Raw genomic sequence first — 11,466 nt, forward strand, 5'->3', positions numbered from 1 at the left:
AAAGAGGGACTCGTTTTACTGCAAGATTGTCATCGTAATTTATATAATGAATACTAGAGGGAAATTGTGAAAAATGAACAAATATACAATTGCAATGGATATTTGGGTTTAAGGGTAAGATTTAATGTCATGTTACAGTAATACAGTAATAGCTTATTTACACTATTTACATATGTACTATAAGAGCTCGGTAATTTGAATTCCACTAGCCTAAAACTTTGTGTAACCTAAATGAATTTGTTATCTTGAGGTTATCTTGAGATGATTTCAGGGCTCGGCGTCCCTGCGGCCCGGTCCTCAATCAGGCCTTCTTTTTGTTACAAACCCCCCCCCCCCCCAGGAAGCAACTCATAGCAGCTGTCTAACTCCCAAGTACTTATTTACTGCTAGGTGTATAGGTGCATCAGGGTGAAAGAAACTTTGCCCGTTTGTTTCTGTCTCCACCGGGGATCGAACCCGGAACCTCAGGACTATAAATCTAAAGTGCTGTCCACCCAGCTGTAAGGCACCCGTACTCATCATTTTTTAGTAAATGGCAAAAGTAACTGTGTAACCAGCAGGAGTAACCAGGTAAACAGTGGGAGTAAATGGCAGGCGTATCCAGGTAAATGGCAGGAGTATCCGGGTAAATGGCTGGAGTATCCGGGGTAAACGGTGGAAGTACAGTATCTGGGTTGTACAAAAACTTGCGAATTTGTTCATTTTTGGACATTCCCGGCAAGAAATTTGGCTAAGTCACAGATGTCGGCTTCATATGATTCAGATTACTGAGTGTATATTAGTACATATAAGACAACGGGGAATGATGTTACTGTTTGTTCACACAACAGCAACTGCAGGAAAATAAGGAATCACTTCAAAGATGTCCTGCAGGTTATCTTGGTGCATTATAGTTTCAGTTATGTCCCTAGATAATCTGGCCTTGTTGATCAAGAACAAGTGCCATGTTTGCTAGCCAGTGTGAATGCTATTCATAGACACGGAAGGCTTGGCGCTGCCCGCTAAGCTCTTCAGTGAATCACAGTTGCTCCTGCTAAGCACCTCTGCTGTTCACAAAAAAACTTTGGACTTTTTTATTGGTCAGGTCCTGAAGTGAGCACTGGCTGGTGCCTCTAGTCACTTTAGACACCCTGTCTACACACTAGTTTGAGTACCAGATACCCCATATTAAAATCAACTATTATTTCTCACATTATGCTTGCTTTTGTCTCATGGGACTAGACAATTCCTATTCTAATTAGGCCAAGGGGAAGAAAACAATACTGTACTGTATAAGTATCATCTTTATCAGATCTTGGGCCCTAAATACAACCTTAACCATAGAGATGCACATCATTTGCATACCTGCTTCATGGGGTTCTGGGAGTTCTTCTACTCCCCAAGCCCGGCCTGAGGCCAGGCTTGACTTGTGAGAGCTTGGTCCACCAAGTTGTTGCTTGGAGCGGCCCGCAGGCCCACATACCCACCACAGCCAGGTTGGTCCGGCACTCCTTGGAGGAATAAATCTAGTTTCCTCTTGAAGATGTCCACGGTTGTTCCGGCTCCATGTTAAAATGGTGGGTGGTGGTAAAACAGAAATGACCATGTCGAGGGTACCCATGTCCCAAGGACTGTGTGTGCAGCAGAGGGGAGGATCAGCCCTAAAAGTAGGAGGGGAAAAGAAGACCATCCCCCACTGCATGCCAATGAAGAATGCCTGCACGCATGCCTGTGCCTCTGTGAGGTGGCCAAGTTCAGACTCTGGTCCCTGGTAGGCTAAACAAAACCTCCTGCAACTAATGTGACCCAATGAGGAGCCTTCTCAGTGAGATAGCTTCAGTCCCCCAGAAATAAAATATTTTCAGAAGAGAGCAGAGTTGAGCCAGAGGAAGGAGAATGCTCCCTTCAAGTGTTACTCTCTAATGTTTGTCCTTCATGTGCATTATACTGTTATTACCTTTACAAAAAGGCTGGTGTCCATTTTACATGTGTTGGCTAGTGAACCAGATTTTGGCCCTGGTATCTTGTCATGCTCACTCAGAGGCTTGGTATGGCAGCCAAGGCTGGGAGGTACCAGAGTGAGGCTCAGAAACACTGAAGAGACTCTCCCAGTAAGTTCAGGGTTCAGCATTGACAGTGAAAATCATTCCTCAGCTCAACTGAGTTGCCACACTTACCCCACTTTGGGGGTTAAAGTGTCTAGAATTTACAAAAAGTCTTTACAAAACCAGATTCAATTTTCCGTGTTCACATTAATAAATACTGAATAAAACCTCCTATTATCATATATTACAAACAATGTGTACATCAAATGAGATAACTGTTCTTTAAAATTTAAAACTAAAATTCAACAGGAATGTCAACTCACCATTATTTGCATGTCCATTTTCCGCGTTCGAATTTGCTAGATCCTAAAAAATATAGAAATTACATTTGATGAGTTACTTGCATGAGTAAGACAATGCCAAAGTTAAAATAAATAATATTCAAATCTAAATTTAATAAAACCAGCGTTGAATGTAACGAAACGCCATTTTCTGGGCTCCCAGGAGCTATCCAGGCTGATAAGTAACCATTAGCTTTCGGGCATCAGTCAAAGTGCATGGAGTTCTTGCCTACAGGGGACCACGAGCCAGAACCTGGCCCCCTCAGAGGCACGAGGAGCAATGGCCTATAGAAACCCCCGGTAGATGGGAGCATTCTATGTCTGCCATCGACCGAGACAGGCACCCAGAAAGATATGCGCCCCAAAACAAACCCCACTTGTACGCAGAGGGGGTAAAAGAAAACCCCACTCCTTGCAACAGTAAGCCCCGCTCAGAGGGAAGAAAAACCCAGGCGGGGTCCAGCGGGGCCCAAGGCCCCCTAAGTCAGCCCCACCCCAGCCTTGTGGTCCTTCACCATAGAACCCGGAGCCAAGTCCTCTCCCCAAGCCCTGACTCCCCACAAGACAGGGACGGAGCAGCCGTAGAAGCCGGAAGAAAGGGGGCCCACTAGTCAGACACAGAAGCTTCGGCCGGAAGACAAGACTCGAATGCCTCTGCCGCCCCCCTGGAAGGGGCATCCCCCCCCCCCCGAAGCTGCCCGAGTCTCGAGATCAAGTAACTCCTACTCCGACTCCGAAACCCTCAGACGTTTCAGGGCCGGAAGCAGGGGGGGGTGGGAACCAGAATGAACAGAAGGGGAAGGACGAGGAGGTGCGGACTGAACCAGGATCGAAGTGACCCCCACCCCCAAGTTCGGGTCTCGAAAAGCAAAGCGGAGCAGCCCCGGGGCATCCGGGTGAGCAACCAACTGAGCACGTTGCAACAGATGAAACCTAACTTGCAACGCACGCGCCGCCTGTACCCGAATAGAATCATCAGAGGATTGGGTAAATTGAGTCACAAACAAGCAGCAACAGTCACAGGACTCAGGATCGAAAGTAACACCGACCCAACAGGCGTCGTGGCAGAGGCAAAAACAATGAGGGTCACCGTGAGACAAGGGGACCGAGCAACCCTCAGACTCGCACACAGCGAGCGGGGACTCCAGGGTCACATCCATCGGACCCACGCGCCCCCTAGGGGATTCCCAGGGTTCCAAGCGTTTACTTTAAAAGGACTCGCACTCAGGTAGTCCCAGGCAGGGCGCTGCTAACCGGCGCCCAAACTACCAAGCGAACTTCTATAGCTGAACCCCAGGGACGTGTACACTCATGGGGACCTAGCAGGGGGCGCCACCGAGGAGAACCGTGGAAGGGCAAACACCAGTGGAATAATAGGGCAGAACCCCCCACCAGGCCAAAACCAAAAACAAAACCCCGCAAGAGGACAGCGAACCCCGAGGAACAGAGCCGGCCGCTATGTCGGGAATACAAAGCTGTGCAGCACCCTGCGCCCCTACCAGTGCAAACTGCCTCCTACCTGCAGGTAACAAGGGAGAACAGAACACCCAGGAGCCCAACAGGCGGCCGAAAACCGAAAAGGGAAAACGGACCAGCAGAGGCAGACCCCAAGGAGCCTGTGGAAGGTGGCCCCAAGCCCCAAGCGCAGTACTTACAGGGCACCTAGGGAAGGCAGCCCTAGGCGCATGCAGCCCGAGTACTGAAGATAACTCCTGGCTCTCGCACTCACAAAAACAAACACCACATGCGAAGCAGTGCTGTAGCGACACTGGAGCCAGAGCACACGACCTTCGCCTATAGCATCAGCCTCAAGAACCGAGGTGTGGGTAGCCAGCGTGGAGGGTCTGGGGCTCCCCCTTCCCCCTCCCGGGGAGGGGGGAGCTGCCCAGACAGTGGCACAGCGACGTGTGACATCACACTAGTTTGCTTGTTTTTTGTTGGAGTTCTATCCACTAGTTTGGCATTTTGGTAGCAATTTTAACCAGAATAGGGGTTTGTTTTTGAGGCGACAGGTACCTTTCTGGGTACCTGTCCCGGTCGATGGCAGACATAGAATGCTTCCAATCACACGGGGGTTTCTATAGGCCATTGCTCCCCTTGCCTCTCTGAGGGGGCCCAGTTCTGTCCATGGTCCCTGGTAGGCCTAAGAACTCCATACACACGACTGATGTCAAAGTCTGACATTAGCATATCAGCCTGGGAAAGCTCCGGGGAGCCGACGGGGCTCCCCCCAGAAAAGTTACCTTTCCAGTCAAGCCAAGTTACCTTCCCTTCAACCAGAACTTAGCTGCCACCAGAGTAAAACTGTGTCCCAATGCCACATCTGGTAATGAAGCAGTCACGCCCTAGACCACAGTCAAAAGAAGGAAACCACTTGAAAGAGCTTTCTCTATCCTTAACCACTGTTCTGTGCAGAGCACCCTAAGGCACTTTGAATGTTGTGCTTTTTTTTAATTAGCTATATTTTAATGTTTTCATCGGTTTTTAAATGAAAATGCTTGAGTTTGGAAACATTTTTACATTAACTTTATCTGAACATTTATAAAAATAACAAAAATATGTCCTAAACAATTGCACTATGAAGTTTTTGCCAAAATAAGGTGCGCAGTGTGGTGGTTAAGAAGGGAAACGGCTCTTTGCACTTGTACGCAGGGAAAGTAGACAGCTCTGGCTGGAACTCAGGCAGTTTGAACACACCACGCTTGGGAATAAGGTTCTAAACCTTAGCCACCAAACTACTCTCAGGTGGGGCCTTATTTTGCCGGTGCTGTTTGCAGCATTGTTCCTCAACCTATGCCCATGCACCCATTTTCAAAGGCCTAACTGTCTCAGTTTCTTTGCAGGTTGGTCAAGTTTAGCCATTCAGGAGCATATTTTAAAACCTGTGATCTGTTGATGTTCATTGTTCACAACTCAAGGTGATTATCTCCATGATTTATCATATAGCCCAAGTTTATAGGACAAACTGTACCTTTGCACACATGGTTTTGGTTTCCCTATACCAACAACTGACCCTTCACAGGATGCGATCTACATCAGTTGCTAAAGTACAGTACCAAATAACGTTTTGCTGCTACGTGTACAGAGTTATGAGGTGTTAACAAATGTACCAAAACATTTTACCCTGCCCGGACATCAAAGCCGGGGTCTTTTAGTTGTCAACACAGTCGCGTCACAGCACGAAAGGTTCTGGATTCAACTCCCATGGCAGGATAAGCATTTATGCAAAGTTTCCTTTCGCTTAATGCTTTTGTTTACCTAGTAGTAAATAGGTAGCTGGGAATTAGTCAACTGTTATGGATTACATCTGCAGAAGCTCATCAGTTGGCCTATGGGGACTTGGATAAACCTAACAGGCATCCTGTTCTTGACTATGGATCCATAAAGTGAACCAAATTTTACAAAAAGTTTGTTCCAAATATTTAAATAATCATCATGTATTAATCACCTGACCTGCTTTTACTAAAAATATTTTTAAAATAAAGTAGGTAATACAAATGACCACACTCACACCGCGGGGACACTAAAGCCCCGAAATCATCTCAAGAAGATAACCCAAGAGAACAATAATATTTTGTCCAGCTTCTAGTACCATACCTATAATTACACACTCAAATCAACTATAAAACTTAACTTGATAACAAGAGATTTCATGATTAATGTAGTTATACAAAGTTTAAATAAATTTAAATGGTTTAGTATTTGTATGGTTACTGTTTACATATACAGTACTGTAAACAAAAAATCAAGATGTATACTTATTTAGTATATGCCTGAATATTGCAAATGGCACTTACAACTCTAACATACTGTATTACAAGTGGGAAGGAATAAAAGAGGAAAATATTTGACTATGAATAACTAGTGATCCAAATGAGCATGTGATATCCTAACATGAACCCAGCACCTTTACCTCCTGGTTAAGGATGTCATCCACATCATCACTAATGTCACTCAGGTTATCCAACTCCTGTAGTGTTGCATTATTTTCAACACCTCCTGTTGGTTTTGCCATAGTTTTGTCTTCTGAAATTCCTCACTCTTTCTCCTCCACAACAGCTCCAACATCACTCTCTGAAATTGAAATAAGTTTATTGAGGTAAAATACACACAAAGGGATGAGGTAGCTCAAGCTATTCTCACCCCGTTCAGTACATCGTGTTAATACATACATAGACACGCATCACAAGCAATAAACGTATTACCGAACATTCTGAGAGATAAACATATATCACTCTCTGAAGGATAATACAATGTGTAAATATAATGACAAGCCTTACTGTTCCACCATTCTTAAGTTTGGATCAAAAGAGGATAAAATGTTGACAACAATGTAGAGAAACAGACATGTGAATAGGCCTTGATAAAGTCCTCACAGGCAAAATGCTATTATTGAATAAAGTCTACTCAACTTGCAGTTTCTCTATTTTGAATGCTGTACTGTACACCTTACAAGACTTATGCATACAAAGAAAGACAACTTACCTGACCTGTCCCATTTTTTTAATGGCTTAGTCTCCCCCCCCCCTATTCTTTGCTTGATATACAGTACTGCATTTGAAAAAACTCTTTAGAACTTGTCTTTTCTTGCTCCTCTATGTGCACTTCATAATTTATTTTAGCTTTCTTTACTTCATTTTAACATGTTCTTGCTAGTTTGATAAAACAAATTCTAGATACAGAAGAATGCCCCATTCTTAATTCATTTGAACATGGCTTTTTTCTTACCGATAAGGAGTTTTAATCCCATGGTTAACTCCCCCATCATGTGCATACATGTCATATCTGTTATAGAAGTTATGCCAGTTGTCAACCATGATAATATTAAAATATTACCATGTGTGTGAGATGGATTGTTTGTTTTCAGACAAATAACCTGCAAATATCAAACTTAACCCAGTTGTCAAATATTTTTAATTAACTAAATCAACAAAAAAAGATTAAAAACCCTTGGTAATTACTAATCATATAATAATTACAAGTTCCATAATCTACACAACCTGGTTTGAGAGAAAGCTGCAGTACAGTATTGAAACTGTACTAATGATGATTAGCTTTGCAGTTTACACTGGTGATATTTAAATTATCGTAAGAATTAAGAATCCTACAGCCAGAATTAATATAAGAGTAGTTATACAGTACACAAACAATGTAATGACAAAAAGAGATCTTGAGGTTATCTTGAAATGATTTCGGGGCATTTTTTTTTAGTGTCCCCGCGGCCCGGTCCTCGACCAGGCCTCCACCCCCAGGAAGCAGCCCGTGACAGCTGACTAACACCCAGGTACCTATTTTACTGCTAGGTAACAGGGGCATAGGGTGAAAGAAACTCTGCCCATTGTTTCTCGCCAGCGCCTGGGATCGAACCCAGGACCACAAGTCCAGCGTGCTGTCCACTGATGCACGCTGATGAATCTGATGCACGAGTAAAAAGGAAACAGTTGCCTTGAAGGCCAAGTTTCCTATAAACATCATTCAGAAACTTAACAAATTAATTCATAAAATTGTTTAGTGAATTATTCAGTTAACTATGTGGGAAGTGTTTCAACCTTAACAGTTATGGCCAGTCTTTTCCTCTCTGGTGTGCCCAACATGGATTACTGTATCCAAGCATGGAGACCTCATCTTCAGAAAGGCATAGCTTCTTTGGAAAGAGTTCAACACTTAGGCATAATTTGTGTGGATTCTAAATCAATATAACAGTAGGACCTTGCTTAAAAGGACTGCAATAGTACAAAATGAATTGGCTGGTGGAAAAAAATATTGGTGCTTGCTAAATCAAACTGTCTTGGTAGATTACCAGGAATTGAAGCCAGTTCCCAGTAAATTGCATGGAAAATTTTGAGCAAAGTAAAAATGTTACCACAATCGACTTGAGAATGATCCAGGACGGACCGAAATGCTGTCGTCCCTTCACCTTCTAGTGTGGTCTGGTCAACATACTTTAGCCACGTTATTGTGACTCATCGCCTGCAAAAAATTTTACCATTTTTTTTTATGACTATGGCTAGGTTTCATTTTGAAGGCAACACTGGAGATTACTCAATCCCTCATTCCCATGGGGGGCTTCATATTTGACTTCCCTTATTTCTGACTCATTCTATCCAACCTAGAATGACCACAGATGGCTCAATAACCTAAACTTCAAACACTACTTCACTTCAAGAGAGATCTTTGTGCTAACTGGTAATAGGCTCACCTGTAGTGACAGTCAAAATCCTACACGTCATCCTAGTCTCAGGAAGCAACTACATATTGTGTGACAAAACCCCGGACAGCACTGGGTAGGGAAAGTGAGAAACCAAGTATCTGGCTCAAAAAGGAGCTTTTCATCTACAGTACATGTACATCCAAAGCCCTATTTTTAAACTAGGCCATTCAGTTGCTTCCTTGGACAAAACTCCCTACAGCAGACAACTACAGACATAAAGAGAAATACAAAATAGCCAAAGTGCAATAATGAGTATAGTACTTACTCAGGTTGCAGAGGCACACCAGTAGGTACACTGATCTGAGTACGCAGACCCACATCTGATCCCTGATTGCCACAGGAAGAGTGGCAATAGAGAACCTCCAACAAGGGAGGATGGAGTTGGGTAGCAGGAATAAACTAGCCAAACCTTAGCAGGTTGTCATGAACTGCCCCCCCCCCCCTTCCCCCAACTTGGAAGTCTGAGAAGGAAAACAAAGAATGCTTTACCACTTGCCAACCCAGCACAAGTGGAGCAGAGAAAAAGATGTGGACGATATAGGAAAACAGGCACTGTACCTTCTCTGAAAAGCCAGTGTCATAAATAACACACACTGAATTAAGAACAATTAAACCAAACGCCAATCATTAAGGACGGAAGAATGCGACCCAATCGGGATAAAATCTGTTAAATCGCAAAGGTACTATGATCAGAAAAATAGGTAATGAAAAATGAGGGCAGACTGCAAGAGTGTCAAACCACCAGTGCAAATAAAACAGAAGAAAACTAGAATGATGTGTGGCACTGTCTTTTGGGGTAAAGCAGTGCTTACAGTGCTTTACCATTCACACTAATGAGCCTTCTCCTAGTCATTCTTTGATAAGAGTAATTCAACAAGATGAATGCTAAAATATTCTCTCTACCATTAAGTACCAGTGTCAATACTTAGTTATGAGATGAATAATACTGTATTATTAGTGCCACAAAAAATTACCAATGCCAATTAGAATGTCAAACCAACAACTATGTTGGTAGTATTCCTAAGTTAAGTGAGGCATGCCTCCTTCTCTTAAAGTTATTATAACAATCTCTGAGGGCAACAGTGAAGGAAACAAACGTAAGTGTTTGCATACGTGGGTGGTGAAGCTAGCAGGTTACCACTGCTGGAAGAGTGGTGAAGAAAGTCAACATGGCGAGCCCAGCGCTGGGGATTGTTTGGTCTTAACCCGTCGCTCTCCTCCCGCGCACCCCGGACCTCCAGCTCCCTCTCCCTTCTACACCATGCTATCAATATTATCATTAAAATAAAATAAAAATAAATAAAATGTTTATTTAGGTAAGGTACATACATACAATAAATTTTTACAAAGATTGGTTGACTTATAGGTAGAGCTAGTACATACAATGCCTAAAGCCACTATTACGCAAAGCGTTTCGAGCATAAATTAACATACGGGCATAAATTAACATTCGGGCATTATTAACATACGACCAACTAAATAATTATAAAAAGGTACAATTGGTCCTGCAACAATATTGATGTGTAAAATACATATTTGCAAGTCCACTAATACGCAGCCCGTCTTGGGCAATAGAAATAGTCAGGCTGTTGTAATTACTAATTAATATTGGGTTACCATATCTGAACAATGAGCACCCAGGACACCTCCACTAACAGTCACCAGGACCCTCTGTGCCCCCGTCGTGCCAAACTAACCATCCTGTAGATGGAAATATTAGATAAACTTATAGCTTGTTTTTTTAGCCACATTGTGTAATCTTTCATATAGAATATAGACTGTCAGCAGTCTCCGTGGTGTAGTGGTAAGACACTCGCCTGGCGTTCCGCGAGCGCTATGTCATGGGTTCGTATCCTGGCCGGGGAGGATTTACTGGGCGCAATTCCTTAACTGTAGCCTCTGTTTAACGCAACAGTAAAATGTGTACTTGGATGAAAAAACGATTCTTCGCGGCAGGGGATCGTATTCCAGGGACCATAGGATTAAGGACTTGCCCGAAACGCTACGCGTACTAGTGGCTGTACAAGAATGTAACAACTCTTGTATATATCTCAAAAAAAAAAAAAAAAAAAAAAAAAAAAAAAAAAAAAAAAAGGTAGCAGCACATTGCTGCACTCACCTAATTGTACTCACCTAATTGTGCTTGCGGGGTTGAGCTCTGGCTCTTTGGTTCCGCCGTTCAACTGTCAATCAACTGGTGTACAGATAATACAGAAGATTATAAATAACAAACCAATACAGTGCTCCTATCAAATAATGATGGTCTACTTTCAGCCTCTGATACTGCTCTTGAGTTCAACAGGTTCTTCTCTTCCATTGGGTCATCCCTCGCAAATGATATTCCATCGTCCAGTACTAATATTCAGGACTATCTAACAGGTAACTATCCAGTCTCTGTACCTAATGCCTACTAATTCCACTGATGTTACTGACATAATCCTTTCCCATAAAAGCAAGTCTAGTGCCCTTGAGAAGATACCAACTCTTATTTACAAAAAAACCTACAGATTTTTAGCTCCTGCCATTGCATTGCTCTTCAACAAGTCACTTGAACTCCAAACTTATCCAGATATTCTAAAAAAAGCGAGAGTAACTGTCCACAAATGTGATGATCCCACTGATGTTAACAACTTCAGACCTATATCAATTCTGCCAAACTTATCAAAAATATTTGAAAAATTAATCTATAAGCAGCTTTACTCTTACAGCCAAACTCAATATACTTAGCTCTTGTCAATATGGCTTCAGACCCCAAAAAAGCACTAACGATGCACTTATTAGTATGATTAACTTGATGCATACAGCTCTTGATAAAAATGAGTTTCCTGTTGGGTTATTTGTGGACCTGCGTAAGGATTTTGACACTGTCAACCACCAAAACCTTCTTCTT

The 11,466-nt window shown here is 43.0% G+C and overlaps 1 protein-coding gene across 1 annotated transcript in view; it reads right to left on the reverse strand.

The window, feature by feature from the left end:
• The window catches only part of LOC123774045 (uncharacterized), a 23,390-nt gene extending 13,562 nt beyond the window's left edge, over positions 1–9,828 (reverse strand). The window contains exons 1-3 of the mRNA XM_045768160.2: positions 9,690–9,828; positions 6,279–6,439; positions 2,348–2,390 (exon numbers count right to left, since the gene is read on the reverse strand). Of these exons, the coding sequence (XP_045624116.2) occupies positions 2,348–2,390; positions 6,279–6,380 (145 nt within the window). The 5' untranslated portion in view covers positions 6,381–6,439; positions 9,690–9,828. The remainder of the gene's footprint in view (positions 1–2,347; positions 2,391–6,278; positions 6,440–9,689) is intronic.
• Between the last annotated feature and the right edge of the window lie 1,638 nt (positions 9,829–11,466).

Source organism: Procambarus clarkii, chromosome 91, assembly GCF_040958095.1.
Source record: "Procambarus clarkii isolate CNS0578487 chromosome 91, FALCON_Pclarkii_2.0, whole genome shotgun sequence".
Classification (NCBI taxonomy): domain Eukaryota; kingdom Metazoa; phylum Arthropoda; class Malacostraca; order Decapoda; family Cambaridae; genus Procambarus; species Procambarus clarkii.